The sequence below is a fragment of the Triticum urartu genome, chromosome 6A (genome assembly GCF_056163025.1).
Source record: "Triticum urartu cultivar PI428250 chromosome 6A, HENAU_Tu73, whole genome shotgun sequence".
NCBI lineage: Eukaryota > Viridiplantae > Streptophyta > Magnoliopsida > Poales > Poaceae > Triticum > Triticum urartu.
Genome location: NC_141878.1, coordinates 429,486,834 through 429,504,104, shown reverse-complemented (window position 1 = coordinate 429,504,104; position 17,271 = coordinate 429,486,834). Strand labels below are relative to the sequence as shown.

General features: G+C 49.8%; 2 protein-coding genes across 3 annotated transcripts; one reads left to right on the top strand and one right to left on the bottom strand.

Moving 5' to 3' along the window:
* Nucleotides 1-1,177: 1,177 nt before the first annotated feature.
* On the top strand, nt 1,178-4,974 carry LOC147965541 (beta-1,3-galactosyltransferase GALT1-like). The gene is made up of 7 exons (XM_087528225.1): nt 1,178-2,135; nt 2,220-2,434; nt 2,511-2,792; nt 2,922-3,050; nt 3,142-3,321; nt 3,397-3,504; nt 4,011-4,974. Exons 1-7 carry the CDS (start codon nt 1,274-1,276, stop codon nt 4,215-4,217), a joined length of 1,983 nt encoding a protein of 660 aa, XP_087384351.1. The 5' UTR covers nt 1,178-1,273; the 3' UTR covers nt 4,218-4,974.
* Nucleotides 4,975-5,013: 39 nt separating this feature from the next.
* Nucleotides 5,014-16,793, bottom strand: LOC147965540 (pyridoxin (pyrodoxamine) 5'-phosphate oxidase). Of its 2 annotated transcripts, XM_087528224.1 has the most exons (13): nt 16,340-16,791; nt 16,185-16,223; nt 15,595-15,762; nt 15,400-15,505; nt 14,574-14,737; nt 14,226-14,468; nt 14,054-14,142; nt 13,915-13,965; nt 13,730-13,820; nt 7,258-7,362; nt 7,113-7,183; nt 5,748-5,843; nt 5,014-5,630 (listed from the first exon to the last, which is right to left on the bottom strand). In XM_087528224.1, exons 1-13 carry the CDS (start codon nt 16,691-16,693, stop codon nt 5,564-5,566), a joined length of 1,644 nt encoding a protein of 547 aa, XP_087384350.1. In that variant the 5' UTR covers nt 16,694-16,791; the 3' UTR covers nt 5,014-5,563. The 2 variants fall into 2 exon arrangements, with proteins under 2 accessions (XP_087384350.1, XP_087384349.1); XM_087528223.1 differs by having other exon boundaries at nt 5,014-5,843; nt 16,340-16,793.
* Nucleotides 16,794-17,271: the final 478 nt, after the last annotated feature.

The window sequence follows — 17,271 nt, the reverse complement described above, 5'->3', positions numbered from 1 at the left end:
ACTTGGTGGAAGGTGCTCTCATAACTATTGTGTTTCACTAACTAATAAAAACTTCCCGAATATAAGTGCTTCATATATTAGTGTTTAAAATAACAATCATGCACTAATATCTCCCACAACCTTGGACAACTAGATTTGGGTAGACCCGCTTGTACCGGTGGGCCGATGGTGACCAGCTCCCTCGTCCCAGTTTTCTTATGAAGCCGAGCCAAAGGACCCGGCCTTCAAAATATGGGTCAGACCAATGTCCTAATGGATAGCGTCCGCTAATTCCTATCACGAATTTTTAGGACTCAGGGGCTTACGAGGCCCTTGAAACTCAGCAAAAAATAGGGGGGGGGGGGGGCATGACATGGCGCCTCCAATGTTGAAGCAAGTGTTGCCTCCTGATCTTTCTTCACATGCTTCCCCAACATTCCCATCAGCAACTGTGAATACGGCTCCAAAGGATGCCCCTTCTCTACGGCTGCGACAAGCCCACGAAGTCGAATCTGGGAAAGAGAGCTTCTGACCTCACCGTAACAACTCGGAGGGTCGGCATGATTAAGTTGATCACTGTGAACTTACCACAAGAATCTTGGTTTGTTGCTCCTTGGACTCCATCTAGAGAGGTTGCTCCATGTACGCTATATTGGTATCCAAGGATGGCAATTTACTCATGGCCATGAGTACCCGTGGGTACTCAGCTCATATGGATAGGGTATGGGCACATTTTCTTGCCCATGGGCGATGCCCAAACCCAACTCGACTAGTCCTGGGTAGGGAATGAGTATGATGTATTGATTATTGCACAAAAATTATAAGCTAGCTCGTGAAATAGATGCATTGATTTAATGAAAGACACACAAATAACATCATGAATATAGTGCTTTTCAAAAGGCATAATGATCATTGTCCCACGATTAAAGTTATCAAATGCATATTCTCTATTTCATTTGGCACAATGTTTATGTTGGTTATAGAATTGTAGTAGTATTTCTTCATTCTTATTACATAATATAAATATGCACACACTTCACTCGCTAAAGGAGGTCTAGTTAACCCAAAAACTAAAAGAGTTTTCAGTTCCTATGGCATAGTTTGTTCCCACTGTATATGATGCATGTGGCATGCTAAGGAGAGAAAAAATGCTTACCATTATAGCTAAAGAAGTGACGACAATTGCATCGACAGGTGTTATGCTGGATAGACTGCAAGTGCAAGGGTTAGTTTTCCATTCAAATCAGCAGTGCCCTGCGTGATTGCCACGGTTCCATAGAAAGTGAGATCGGAGATGTGGACAACAAAGCAGCTCTGCATCGCAGTTCTGATCACCTTCTTTTCTCCGCTTATCGTGCGACATTTGATATTGAACAGCCCCATATCAGGAACATCCCGCTATCAAATTCTCCATGCCAATCCCCTTGCATGGCTCAGCAACCGAGTGGACGCAGATGCACCAGCAGCCAATCCGGCGAATGCGCAGGTGGTATCATTACCAGCAGATGATTCAAGCAGCCTGGATCCCAGTAATTCCTCTACTAGGGTGGTATCATCACCAGCGGATGATTCGAGCAGCCTAGATCCCAGAAATTCCTCTGCAAGGGTGGTATCATCACCAGCGGATGATTCAAGCAGCCTGGATCCCAGAAACTCCTCGACTGAAAGACTACACTGGCTAAACACATGGAACCATATGAAGCAGCTAACCAACGTATCCACTGGCCTTCCCCATGCGACTAAAGCGATCAAAGATGCAAGAACCGCATGGGAAAACTTGATGGCAACGGTTCAAAATGCAACTTCTCTGGGAATAGAGAAGGGGAGGCTCTGCCCATACTCAGTTCGCAGAATGGACGCTTCCAAGTCAGCGGGCGGTCACTTTACCATGGACATACCGTGTGGGCTTGTCGTTGGTTCTTCCATAACTGTCATAGGCACTCCTGGCAGCCTGTCTGGTAACTTTTGGATTGATCTTGTCGGGACGGCACTCCCGGGGGAACCTGAAGAACCCATTGTGTTGCGGTACGGTGTTCGTCTAACCGGCGATAAACTTGCTCAAGGTCCGGTCATAGTGCAGAACGCCTTCACTGCAAGTAATGGCTGGGGTTTTGAGGATCGTTGTCCCAGCGGCCACTCCAACAATGCAACTCAAGGTACTTTAAACTTGCTTATAAATTGCTTACTAGTAGTAGTTATTATTGTGGTGCCTCACACCACTTATCTGACATCTTTCACAGTGGATGATTTGGAGAGATGTAATTCCATGGTGGGCAGAGAAGAAAAGAGCATAAAGAACTCTACACATCACGCTGGTCCCAAGCAAGGTGGAAAACCAAACACATATTTTCCTTTTAAGCAGGGATACCTTGCTATCACAACTCTCCGGATAGCGCTAGAAGGAATCCATATGACGGTTGACGGGAAACATATTACTTCATTCGCATACAGAGCGGTAATCTTCTCCCGTGTGGATCATGAGATAAATGTGATGTTGCTCAAATCCTTACTGTTTGAGTTTCTGTTATCAGGGCTCCGAACCTTGGTTTGGTACTCAAGTAAGGATTTCTGGTGACTTCAAGCTAGCAAGTGCCATTGCAAGTGGACTGCCTACCTCCGAAGACTTGGAAAATAGCCTCGATCTTGATATGCTGAAGTCATCACCTATTCCAGACGGCAAAGATCTCGACCTTCTGATCGGCATCTTCTCAACAGCAAACAACTTCAAGCGTAGAATGGCGATTCGAAGGACGTGGATGCAATATGATGCAGTGCGTAACGGAACAGTTGCGGTCCGATTTTTCGTTGGCCTGGTAAAATACTAAAGGATAGTTATCTCAATCAACTGTCAAGTGTTTCAGAGTGTTCTTTTACTGCTTCCGTTTACATATTAAGGCAGTCCTTAATCCTGACACGTTTGGTATTGTTTTGTTTACTAAAAGCATACAAACCTGATGGTAAATAAGGAACTCCGGAACGAGGCACGCAAATATGGTGACATTCAGGTGTTGCCCTTTGTTGATTACTACAGCCTAATTACATGGAAGACACTGGCAATATGCATCTATGGGGTAAAACATTGATCTTCTTCTCACAACTAATTTAGGCTTTTCCATTTCTTTTGCTTTTGTGTGCTTAACTAACTGTGCTCTATTTGAGCAGACCAATGCTGTGTCAGCCAAGTATCTGATGAAAACAGACGATGATGCTTTTGTTCGAGTGCACGAAATCTACTCCTCGGTAAAACAGTTGAATGTCAGCAACGGTCTGCTCTATGGTCGCATCAATTCAGATTCAGGTCCTCACAGAAATAGTGAAAGCAAGTGGTACATAAGCCCGGAGGTAATGTCCCCACGTAGAAAGGTTCGCTGCCATAAACATGGGTCCCAAGATTTCTGATGTATTCTGCTTCTGTAGGAATGGCCTGAAGAGAGATACCCACCATGGGCTCATGGACCAGGATATGTGGTTTCAGAAGACATTGCAAAGACAATCAACATTTGGTATAAAACAAGTCGTCTGAAGGTATCTCTGTTTAGGCAGAAGTGTAACCTATGGCTCTGTGATATACGAAGTACATGCTAGATGAAAACTAATTTACAAACGACCGGTCAAGTGCCAAACCACAACCAAGTCACCTAGAGGTATATTGATTTAGCAAAAATGAGCTATGATTTCCCTCCTGGAACAAAGAAAAACTAGCTGAAAGAGGCACACTCAAGCTATAATTTCGCTATTCTAAAAAGAACTCTTTTTCTCGAATATGCATATCATATATTAAAGAAGGAAAGGCATAGAAAGCCTCCACCAGTCATTTACAAATGCCGTGATTCCTCACACACATACAGCTCCACTCCACCACTAGGTTGAAGACTACTCCTCCCCGTTACTCCATCCTTCTAAACCTGTAAACAAAAAATCTACAGTCCCTTTCACAGGTCTAGCCTCTTATTATTTGATCTTCTCTGCTGCTACCAGCTGACAGATTGTATAGCTAAACAAGATGTTATCTACATCCTTCATTCTTGCAGATGTTCAAACTAGAAGATGTGGCAATGGGCATATGGGTTGACGAAATGAAGAAGGGCGGTTTACCCGTGAGATACGAAACAGATACGAGGATTCACACTGATGGTTGTAAGGAGGGGTACATTGTTGCTCACTATCAACAACCAAGGAATATGCTATGCATATGGGAGACACTCCTAAGGACAAATCAAGCAATGTGCTGCAACTAACTAACTAGTAATGCAGAAGCAATTCTGATTATGTGAATATTTTTTTAAATTCACAAACATTTTCAAATCATGATCCTTTTTTGAATTCACCAACATTTCTTTTTTTAAATCTTCAAAATAAATAGAAGGGAGGCACTGCGGTCTGTCGATCAGTTTCTGTTTGGGGGGCAAACAGTGGCAACCGGTTTTCTGAGGAAGCCAAGGGAGTCATCGCCGGTTTCTATGGGGAGCGAATGAACACTAGGCCAGTGGTGTCGAACGAAGAGGTTTGTGGAGGCACGGCGGCGAGGGCGCAGATGTTGGAGATAGGGAGCTTCAAAGAAGCCATGTAGGCCTCCCTCGTCGCCTTCTCCACCTAGGCCGCCGGAGAGCCTACCAGAGAACTCCAGCACAACTAAACAACAGCTGCATCCGTACGTGTACATTGCTATGACGCATACGATGTTTCCAGTCCCCAATTCATGATCACCAAATCCATCGAAACTGTAGCGTACAAACATTCTCAGTAGACACAAGATCCTCAGTGCAATGATGTTCAGATTCAGATTTAGTACCCACTATATGGCTGTACACATCAGAAATGTTAATTCACTCATGAGCTATCAAGGGCCTGCTAAATGCGTGTGAAAGCAGTAATAGCATTACCACTGACTAGCTAATTAGTCAAAATCAATCAAAGCAACAAGCATGGAACTCACAGTTTACATTGTAACTCGGAGTACTCTGTTTTGTGCCCAATGCATCAAAGGTGTCTCAATCAACTAATACTAACTTTTGAACCATGTACCAATACAAGTTTTAAACCATGTACAGTTAATATACCATGTAATTTATTTGAGAGGAAAATACCATGTAATTTGTCAACACGCAACTCTGATGGGCTCGGTCGTCAATACAAGAAAAATGGACTCTACAGATTTGTCAGCAAGTTCAGACTTTCACCAATTCATTTATGTGAAAAGAGTCGAGACACTAAGAAATAGTAGCACATGAGAAGTATCCAATGTGAAGAGAGCCCTCGGTTACAGGCTGGAAACCATGGAACATAAGGGTTGCTACATCCTGGGCCGATGGCCCATGTGAGTTCGGAGTACCGCCAGCCGTCAAACAAACGAGCAACATAACAGCAATCTTCACAGCCTGCCTCGCGAGTTTGTGTCCGCTGCATTAGATTGGCTTATACACCTTGCTTTTCTGCATTCACATATATATCACGAAAATACATCTAGCACACATCTCCAATCAAGAAATTGCAGTCCATTAGGTGCCAGGAGCAAGTGTGCGCAGGTGCCAAAACGACACCCCCTTTTATTACCAAGAGGCGAGAGCTTTAAGGAGGTTACTGATCAAGGGGACAACCTTTGGATGTGCCATTCTGTACTCCCACCTAATTCTCGCTGTGAATACTGTAGCCTGTTTATATAAAAAAGTATTGTGTTCAAAACTACATTGACATGTTCACAGATATTCAAACAAGGGTTTTTGACAAAATCAAAATTGATAATCAAATGACAAATGTACAGAACATACCGGTCATGCAGACGAGACTGCTGGCCTTGCCAGAACTCAAAAAGATTTGGTGTCAACCTGTAGCCACCCCAGTAATCGGGTTTTGGGATGAAGCTACTGCAGAACAAGAAAACGGCAATGGGGTTAAAAGAAGAAGCCAAAATTCAGGATCAACATGCAGCAGTTAACTAAAGATTGTTACACTTTAGCAGCTTAGACCGACACACTAAGGGCATCTTCAACGCTCGACCCTAGCGCAAGGTGCTAGGATTTCTTTCCCAGCCGATCAGCACTTGAGCCCCAAATCCCGACGTCATGTCTGGCATCGGTGCCAAAAGATGCATCAGGCGCTTGGCTATTTGCCCCGTACAAATAGACTACCGAAAGTTGTTACCAGTCTGTGATTACCGCCTGCGATTGGCATCTTGCGTTGAAAGGGAGGATGCTTAGATGATTTTTTATTTTAAGATATTTATTTCCTCTATCTCTAAGCGTCTACAAAGGCGTCCCGCATTGTAGATGCCCTAACTGCAGTTAACAAGCATATCTAATCACAGATAGGGCATAAGTGATTCATGCCAATGCCCCACTAATACCGACATAGTAGCTATGGAGCCTTTGAGCTGTAGTCTCCATCTCCCTCTCTCCAGAGGTAGAACAGGAGTAAAAGAATCCATTTCTGTTGCTCCAGATATAGGGGTGTACTTGACAACATAATGTGCTGAAGCTCCAACAGAGACCGTTGCAGTGCATGCTTTTCATGATGTTGTATTCACAAATAATGCAATATGAAGATGCAGATATATTAGTGGGAGCAACATATTAAGGTTGTTGAGTACACCCCAAATAAATTTTAGCACTTTGACAACTGTTCACGAAACTGGGTTTATGGCAGTGTTGCCCTGTCCTTGGATCTAGGAGTATTAAACTGGTGTCGCAGTTACCATTGATGTGGTAAAGTAGATAAACTGCTTGGGAACAAAGCAGCTAGGGTGAATTGTTCGTGTCAATAAAAAAAGAAATGGCATGGATGACAAAAAGACCGGCTTTTCATCAAAGTAGCACGTTCTTTGATCGAATCAGCTGCAGCTCTCACAGATGCTATTTCTGTACAGCATATTATTTGAATAGGAAACTATAGATAGAGTTAGGGAAATCCTTTCTTGAGGGTCAAGTATTTTTTCCATCTATATATGGGGGCACACGCTTGTATTAGTCAATCTAAGTTAACCAACAAGAATAATTTATCGATCTCTCCTCCCTTGTTCGTCATCAATAATCTATGTTTTACTCCCCAATCCCCTAGCTATCTTTAAAACACCCAAGGATGCTTACAGAAACATGCAATCGAGACCAAACATGGGTGCAGCTGTCATACTGACTCACCCGTCAGAATATTTTTGCTCCAATTCCTTGTACGCTTGTTGGAGAACTTCTCTTCCAGAAATGACAGTGCTCTAGAAATAGCATAGTTAATACTGAATTTTGCTTTGGAGCATGCTGCGACAAACATAAACTAGAACAAAAATACCTGCTTGCTAACAATTGCACCAAGCTGACTTCCACGTGGGCGGCTGTGGAAATACTTCTCAGATTCTTCTTCTGAGACCTTCTGAACCGACCCTTCTACTCTAACCTATGAAACGATAAAGGTCAGCATCAGCCAACAAGAGCACTTTTAGTATACTGTTATGACCGGCCAGGTCTATGGCCGCAGGAGGCCCAACAGGCAGGCTTAGGCCCGCAAGTTATCTTAGTTTCATTTTCAGATTATGGTTATATATACGAGCTGTAAGACTATTTTGAGAATGAAGCAATAAGACTATTTCTATTGCCCGGTTCCCAGAGGAGCTGGAAACCCTAAACCCTAGCCGCCTCCTTCTCTCGCCGCCGCCGCACCGCGCCAGGACGGCGGGCCGCCGCGCTCAGGCCCTCGCCCTTCCCCCTCCTTTCCCTACTGTCTCCGGCCAAGACCGGGCAGAACCCTAGCCGCTAACACCTTGGTATCAGGTACCCGGGTTTCGACCATGTCTTCCCCGCCAAACCCACCACCGCCGCCGCCGCTCCCCCACGCCTCCCCCACCGCCGCTGCCACCGATTCCTCCACCACCTCCGCCCCCGGCACCACGCCGGGCCAGGGCCAGCCGCACCTCCCCATCCAGCAACCATCGCCGCCGCCTTCCCCAGCGCCGCCGCAATTCACACCGGAGGCTATGGCCGGCGTGCTCAATGACCTAGTCGTGGCAGCCCAGGGCATTCGCCTCTACTTGGCCAGCCCGTATGGACCGTCTCCACCGCTGCATCAGGCCGCGGCCGCGGGACAGCAGGCGCTGCCGTGGTACTCAGTACCGGCGGCCCTCACCGGCGGCTACCCGGCGCTTCCCGCCCCGGCGGCTTCGACGCCGCCTTGGCCTCAGTGGCCGACGCCGTTCTCGGTGCCAACCGCGCCGCCCGCCACCGTCCAGGGACCGCAGTGGCCGACCTAGACCCCGCCGTCCGCGCCACCCTCCACCACGCCGTCCCTTCCGGCGGCCACGGTGCCAGTTCCACCACCGCCACCGCCCAACCCTGGCCCGGGCGGGTCCTCGCCGAGCGGCCTTCCGATCCAGGAGGTCCGCTTCCCTTCGTCACCATCGCCGCTTCCCGACTGGCTCCACGGGCCGCCGTCGGCTCCCACGGAGGCCCGGCCGCCGTCAGGGGTCCAGTGGCAGCCCGAGGCGTCGGGCGTCACAGGGCACTACGCCGGGCCTTCCACCCTGGACCGGGAGCCGCCATCAGCCTTCCGTACCGCCGAGGCAGTGGGCCCGGGCGCGCCACACCAGCAACCGCCCCGGTTCGCAAAAATCGACTTCGCCACGTACGACGGTTCGGACGACCCGCTTAACTGGCTCAACCAATGTGACCAGTTCTTCCGTGGACAGCGCACGCCCGCATCCGAGCGCACGTGGCTGGCTTCCTACCATTTCCGCGGGGCCGCCCAAACATGGTACTACGCCCTCGAGCAGGACGAGGGCGGCATGCCACCGTGGGATTGCTTCCGCGAGCTATGTCTTCTTCGGTTCAGACCACCGGTACGCGGGAGCCGCTTGGCCGAGTTGGGCCGCCTACCGTTCACCTCCACGGTGCAGGATTTCGCCGACCGCTTCCAGGCGCTAGCGTGCCACACGTCGGGTGTGACGGCCTTACAGCGGGCAGAGCTCTTCGTCGGCGGCCTTCCCAACCACATCCGCGTGGACGTCGAGATGAAGGGACCACAAGACCTTCAGATGGCCATGTACTATGCGCGGGCGTTCGAGCAGCGTGCCCAGGCTTTGACATCGACGCGGCCATCCGCGCCACGTGGGGGCCGTCCGCCTCCCCGGCCGCCTCCGGCAGCGCCGGCATCTTCTACCACCACCCCGGCCGCTACCCCGGCCCCGACGCGGCCGTTCCGGCGCCTCACTCAGGCGGAGCAGCTGGAACGCAGGCGCTTGGGCCTGTGCTTCAACTGCGAGGCGCCCTATGCGCCGGGCCATGTTTGCCCGCGCCTCTTCTACCTGGAGACGACGGACGAGACCGAGGATGACACCCCGGAGGCTGACCTCGGCGCCCCGACTCTTGCGGAGCCCGCAGCGGCACCCGCACCGGCCCCGGCTACCGCCCTCGTGGTGTCCCTTCACGCGCTGGCCGGAATCTGTGATGAACGGACGATGCTTTTACCGGTCATGATCCATGGCGAGCGCCTGGTGGCCCTCCTGGACACAGGTTCCACGCATAATTTCCTGCCGGAGGCCACCATGCGGTGTCTTGCGCTCCAGCCGACCGGAGGGGAGCAGTTGCGGGTCACTGTCGCTAATGGCGACCGTCTACGCTGCCACAGGCTCGCCCGCGACGTGCCCATCACTATCGGCGACGAGCACTTCACCATCACCTGCGCCGGCATCGATTTGGGCTGCTTCGACTTCATCCTCGGCGTCGACTTCTTGCGCACGTTGGGTCCTATTCTTTGGGACTTCGACGCGCTGACGATGACCTTCTGGCGTTTGGGTCGTCGCATTCGGTGGGAGGGCATTAGGGGGGCCGCACCCGCACCCCCTCTTCAGCTGGCCGCGACGACCACGGAGGCCGAGCATCCGCTCTTGGACGGGCTCCTGCAGCAGCACCGGGATCTCTTTGAGGAGCCACAGGGTCTGCCACCGGCCCGGATCTACGACCACCGTATTCACCTCCTTCCGGGATCGACCCCTGTGGCCGTACGGCCTTACCGGTATCCACAGCTGCAGAAGGACGAGTTGGAGCGGCAGTGTGCACTCATGCTTGCCGCCGGCATCATCCGCATCTCCACGTCCCCGTTTACAGCACCGGTCCTCCTCGTTCGTAAGTCGGATGGCACGTGGCGTTTCTGCATCGACTACCGCGCCCTTAATGCTCTCACATTGAAGGACAAGTTTCCTATTCCGGTTGTCGATGAGCTTCTCGACGAGCTGCACGGGGCGCGCTTCTTCACCAAGCTGGACCTCCGGTCGGGGTATCATCAGGTGCGCATGCATCCAGACGACATCGCCAAGACGGCGTTTCGGACTCATCACGGCCACTTCGAGTTCTTGGTGATGCCCTTTGGCCTCTCCAACGCCCCGGCGACATTTCAGGCCTTGATGAACGATGTCCTCCGGCCCTACTTACGTCGGTTTGTGCTCGTTTTCTTTGATGACATCCTTATCTACAGCACCTCTTGGGCAGAGCACCTCCAGCATGTGGCCATCGTCTTCAACGAGCTTCGGGCGCATCATCTTCATCTTAAGCGCTCGAAGTGCTCGTTCGGGACACCTTCGGCCGCTTACCTCGGCCACGTCATCTCGGCCGAGGGAGTGGGCATGGACGCCGACAAGGTGGCGGCCGTCGCCGCCTGGCCGATCCCGCAGTCTTCGCGGGCTCTTCGCGGGTTCCTTGGCCTCGCGGGGTACTACCGAAAGTTCATCCGGGAATTTGGCCTCATCGCGGCCCCGCTCACGCGTCTCCTCCATCGTGACGCCTTCTCTTGGGATGCGGAGGCCACTTCAGCATTCGAGGCCCTCAAGGGGGCCCTCACGACGGGACCCGTACTGCAGATGCCGGATTTCGACCTCCCCTTCACCATCGACTGCGACGCTTCCGGTCATGGCCACTCCCTCGCCCTGGTGTAGGGCGAGGGACCCCTCGCTTTCTTCAGCCGCCCCTTTGCCGCACGCCATCTCAAGTTGGCGGCGTATGAGCGTGAGCTCATTGGGTTGGTGCAGGCAGTACGCCATTGGCGGCCCTATCTTTGGGGTCGCTCTTTCCGGATCCGCACGGACCATTACAGCCTCAAGTTCATGCTGGATCAGAGGCTCTCGACGGTGCCCCGGCACCAATGGATCAGTAAACTCTTTGGTTTGACTTCACCGTCGAGTACCGGCCGGGTCGCCTTAACACCGTCGCGGACGCCCTGTCTCGGCGTAACGCCGATGTGGACGACGATGCGGCGGAGGGGGCGGCCTTCTGCATCATCATCGGGCCCTCCTTCGCCCTCTACGCCGACATCCGCCGGGCGACCGCTACTGCGGCCGACTCCCTCCTCCTGCAGCAGCAGCTGGCGGCAGGAGAGCTGGAGGAGCCGTGGCGCCTCGCCGATGGCCTGCTTCTCCATGGGCGTCGGGTCTTCGTTCTGGTGCACGACGATCTTCGCCAGCAGGTGCTGCGCCTCGCTCACTCGGCGGGCCATGAGGGAGTGCAGAAGACGCTCCATCGTCTCCACGCCGACTTCTACATTCCCGGTGATCGTGCCCTGGTCCGTGACTGGGTACGGTCGTGTGTGACGTGCCAGCGCAACAAGACGGAGACTCTACGGCCGGCTGGCATGCTTCAGCCCTTGGAGGTTCCATCTCAGGTTTGGGCGGACATCTCCATGGACTTCATCGAGGGCCTCCCCAAGGTGGGCGGCAAGTCCGTCATTCTCACGGTGGTCGACCCCTTCTCCAAGTATGCTCATTTCATCACGCTTGGCCATCCATATTCAGCGGCATCTGTCGCACGGGCCTTCTTCGATGGCATTGTCCGTCTCCACGGGTTCCCTTCTTCGATCATCAGTGATCGGGACCCCGTGTTCACGGGACACGTGTGGCGTGACCTTTTTCGGCTGGCGGGCGTGAAGCTACGCCTGAGTACCGCCTTTCACCCTCAGACGGACGGCCAGTCTGAGATCGTTAACAAGGTGATTGCCATGTATTTGCGTTGTGTTACAGGTGATCACCCTCGCGCATGGGTGGACTGGCTTTCGTGGGCGGAGTACTGCTACAACACCTCTTATCACTCCGCCCTCCGTGCTACGCCCTTTGAGGTGGTGTATGGCCGGCCACCCCCGCCGATCCTTCCGGTTGATCTGGCCTCGGCACGGACCGAGGTAGCCGGGGCTCTTCTGAGGAGCCGTGATGAGATGCTCGCGGAGGTCCAGCAACGACTCCTGCAGGCCCAACAGTTGGCCAAACGTTACTATGATGGCCACCATCGCGAGGCGGAGTACGCGGTGGGTGATTGGGTCTGGCTGCGTCTACTTCACCGCTCTACGCAGTCCTTGGACCCACGCGCGAGGAAGCTCGGTCCTCGCTATGCCAGTCCCTTTGCGATCCCGGAACGCATTGGGAAAGTGGCTTACCGTCTGCAGCTTCCGGCAGGCGCGCGGATCCATGATGTCTTCCATGTCGGGCTGCTCAAGCCATTCCGCGGCGAGCCACCCGCGGCACCGCCGGCCCTTCCACCGATCACGGACGGGCGTCTCCTTCCTGAGCCAGAGAAGGCGTTGAAGGCTCAGCTGCGCCGAGGCTCCTGGTACGTGTTGATCCGGTGGACTGGACTACCAGAGGAGGACGCTACTTGGGAGCAGCGCGAGGAGTTCCGCCAGCACTACCCCGACTTTCAGCTCGAGGACGAGCTGTTTGCGCAGGCGGGGAGAGATGTTATGACCGGCCAGGTCTATGGCCGCAGGAGGCCCAACAGGCAGGCTTAGGCCCGCAAGTTATCTTAGTTTTATTTTCAGATTATGGTTATATATACGAGCTGTAAGACTACTTTGAGAATGAAGCAATAAGACTATTTCTATTGCCCGGCTCCCAGAGGAGCCGGAAACCCTAAACCCTAGCCGCCTCCTCTCGCCGCCGCCGCACCGTGCCAGGACGGCGCCTCGCCGCCGGCCGCCGCGCTCAGGCCCTCGCCCTTCCCCCTCCTTTCCCTACTGTCTCCGGCCAAGACCGGGCAGAACCCTAGCCGCTAACATATACACTGTTTTCTCAGTCAGTTTGAAACAAATCGTTCCACTAGAGCGCTAAAAATAAGAAAGAACTGAGCGCCTGACTGAATTTACAAAAATATGCGGTAAATAGGAATTCAGCATGGTATTTGGTTTTAAAAACGAAAAAAATGTAAAGTACCAACACCAAACTGAAATTACCGAGCAAACCAACATATGCTTTATTTGCCTTGAAGACCCATTATATTTCAACACATACTGAACAAAAGTTGTTTCACATTAATTTATTAAACCACACTGAAAATCTATTTGGTAAATCTCTTGCCTGGTTTGAAAACTATGTTGCATAAAAATATACCAAACATGCCTCATGAGTTCATTCCTTACTCCGTGTTAAACGAATACACCAGATGCATCAACTTTCATTGTTCTCACTTATAACTGGTACCAAAAATCAGATGAAACATGAAATGAGACCTAGTCTAATAATTAAATACATGGTAGAATAATGAAGAATGTCGGATTTGAGAAAAGATCAGAAAAGAAGAACATACATAAAAAAAAGAGGATTGCTTAACAGATCAGCTTACAAATAAATGCAAAACCAGATTATGCTGAAAGAGGTGAAACCATATTTCACATATCAGACAGCAAGCACAGTATACTTTTGTAAATGACTACCATTGTGTTGATTTCACCTTCTTGCTACTGCAGGCAATAAAAATTATCCTATAATAGTAGCGCATGCGGTTGGTAAAATCACCTGTCGGTTCATCTCATTCCAGTAGAAAAGAAGTGCCGCATTTGAATTTTCCGATAAATCATGTGCTTTTTGGCTACCGTAATTTGTGTACCTGCACAAGACCCAATGAAGGCATGAGGAACAAATTTTTAGGAGGTTCATTGGAATGGATGGATAATTGTTTAAAATGGTGATTTTTAACGTACCAAACGAATCCCTGCTTATCAACGCCTTTTAAAAGAACCATTCTTGAAGAACTGTCCATAAATTAACGACAAAGAAAATTATCGTTATTAGTAACCAGTTTTGCAAGCTGAAAGGAACATTAAGGAAAGAGAACCATACGGCTTTCCCGCTTTATTGACAGTTGTTAAAGCCATGGCATTAGGTTCGCGCAGGCCAGCAGTAACTGCTTCATCAAACCAAGTACGAAACTACAGCAAAGAAACAGTCATCGGAATATGATATTATTGAAAAATTGGCTTAGGATTTCTGGAATTACTCAAGTTAATCGTACCTGGTCGAACGGATTAGGCATCACTTGAGTCTCAAGAAGTTCCGGGGAAATATAATTCTCCCTGAGAGATGAAATGTCAACTGACGGCACTTTTCCAATTCTCACACACATGGAGGTTCCAGGATATGGAGGAAGTTCAAGCCCATATTTGCTCGAAATGGGAGGCGGAACAAACCTACCCCCTAGGAAATGGTGGGGTCCAGTAAATTTTTTGGCACAGAGCTTTGGTGCGGTCAATGATACCTGGACATTCCGCAATAACTTGAGAACTAAAAATTGTCATGGTTAAATGGTTATCTATAATGTTGATGCATGAATTCGTCAAAAAATCTTTCAATAGATGCTAACCAGCATATCAGGCTTAATTCCTCCTCCACTGACATCTCCCTCCTCTACATGCCACCCAGAAGGGATATCAACAGAAACAATTGGCGGTCTTTTCGCTGAATCACCAATAACACTCAATGAAACAAGCATTTGGATAAGATCATCAAAGGGTGGCCGGGGTGCTCCTGAACAATAGTTTCCAAAAACAAAATCTTAAGTAAGAATGATGGAGAATATATCGTATAACTGAGGAAAACAATCACATAGCCTGTTAGTGCAATTCCATTCAGTTCACACTTCAAATGGTAGCAGTACTTTCTTAATTAACAGATTACAGATCATTCTTTCTTTTATAAGATTCTGCATTAAAATAAGCTACTTGCTCCCAGCACCCTTCTGTATACCTATATTCCAAAATACCACTTGATACCGGAACAGTAACCCCATGTGTTTACTGAATAATCATGTGATGTATGAGTATGATCAAATTCAATTTACCCAAAAAGCTGCTAACACTTTCCTGAAAATCATTGTTGTTTATGCTTGGAGCTCAACCGTTGTTTTGATTAGATTATGCATAAAATAATTCTGACTTGTACAACCTATGTGTTATGCATACATTCAGCTCCTCAACTACTGCTGATACAGGGACAACAACAACATTATTTCAATGAGAACATATGAACTACTTTAAAAATCATATGGCATAGAATATTCACATGGAACAAAACAAGGGAAACATGTAAATGATAAAATATCTGACATGAGCTTTACATAAAATCAGTGGTCGCAGATCAGAACAACACAAAAGGTAAAACACTAAACAGGATATAAAAATCACACATACCATGAAATGAGAAACCAAACATCGCATCAATAACAATGTCATACTGCCCTGATAAATCCTGAGGTAGGTCTTCAACAGGCACAAACGGGATAGCCAGCGATTCAAGCTAGAACATAAAAGATAATTAAAAGAATAATAGTGGAAAAGGGTATCGTATGGCACACCAAGAAAATCATGGAGTCCATCAAAGATTACCTGAGTAACAAGACCAGAATACAGAGGTTTTGCCGTACGTTTTGGATAACAAACAAAGGGCTTGTATCCAAAATGATAAAGATGCCGAGCAGCAACCAGACCATCACCACCATTATTTCCCGGACCACAGATGATAAGAACCCTTGTATGTTCACTCAACTTATAAACCTGTGTTGATAATGAAAAATTTCACTAAACAGAAAGAACAACTAACAAAGAAAGAAGGGGCCTGAAAAGAGAAACATGATCAAGGACATAGATGATAGCTCACGTAGAACATTAGTAATACCTTCTATGTCTGATCAGTTCCTATCTTTTCAACTAGTTAGTGGGAGTTCACAACTATCAAGAGACCACAGTACTGTATCGCCCAGTCATTTTCTTTGTAGTGGTCTGCTCTTGAGTGCTTTAATGGCGACATCTTTCTATCATTTCGCAACAACAGCAAGCTGCTGCTGCTGCATAGTCTAGACGGTCTAGTGCTAGACAATTAACCAGCTAACTGGTATGTAATTAGCACGGCAACCAGAACAACAAGCCAACATGGCAATACAGTTCAAGAGCAGCACAGAAAGTCAGGTGTCTTATACCTCCGCGACGGCCGTAGCGACGCTTAGCCCAGCGAGCTCCTGCACGGAAGCAAGCCCAGATCAAATCAAGCAGTCAGCGCCAGAGGGCCCCCACCCCACAACCGCGGGGCCACAGGTGAAAGGAGAGAGAGGGGCCGCTGTTCCCCGCCACTTACCATGAGCTGGTCGACGCTGAAACCGAGGGGGCCCATGAGTTGCTCGTCGATATCCGCGGCATCGCGCTGCGAGAGGTGCGTCACCTCCGCGGCGGCGGCGGCCGCCGTCGACGTCGCCAGCGACGCCATGGCCTGCCTGGGCGTGGGGGGCAGGGTCCGCGGCGACGCAGCGGCGGCGAGGAAGGCGAGACCGCGGCGGGGCAAGTAAGGGAGGCGGAAGTGGGGGCTAGGGTATGGGGACGGAGGAGGGCAGAGCGGAGTGACGGTGGCGGAGGTGGAGAGGAAGAAGGACATAACACGGGTGGTGCTGGCGAGGCCGGATTTGTTGCGGAACTTGCACGCGGCGGTCAGCATCGAGCGCTGGCGGCGGCCGGGACTGGGCGCTCGCACCGCGGTGACTGGCTCAGCGCCTCAGCCGGCTGGTGTGTGTGTCAAGTGTCATGTACCGGGTGGCTGCTAGCCAGCTGGGTGATGTGGCGTGTCAAGGGTTGATGTATGAAAAATGTTTAGGCCTCTTTGATTCATAGAAATATTGTAGAAATGATAAATGATAGAAACTTTGTAGAAAAAATTTCTTTGAAGCCTTTTGGTTTGTAGTCTATTCATATATAGGATACATATAGGATACGAATAAATTCTTCACATTTCAAAAGAAAAAAATATTAACCTAGACTCAATGAAAAAATCATATCCTATGCATCAAATGACATCTCTTTCTATATAGGAATTGAGATACATGTCATCTCATTTTCTATGATTTTTCTATTCTTATACTAGTCTTATCCTAAGAACCAAAGGAGATCTTAGAATGCATGGATGCACCAACCAAAGAGATGAAACTTGGAGCCCTCCCGGGCCACTCGGGGAAACCCTGGCAGCCGTAGGCCCGGCCCCTACCTACTGCTCACCCCCGCATCGCGTCGTCGGAGGGC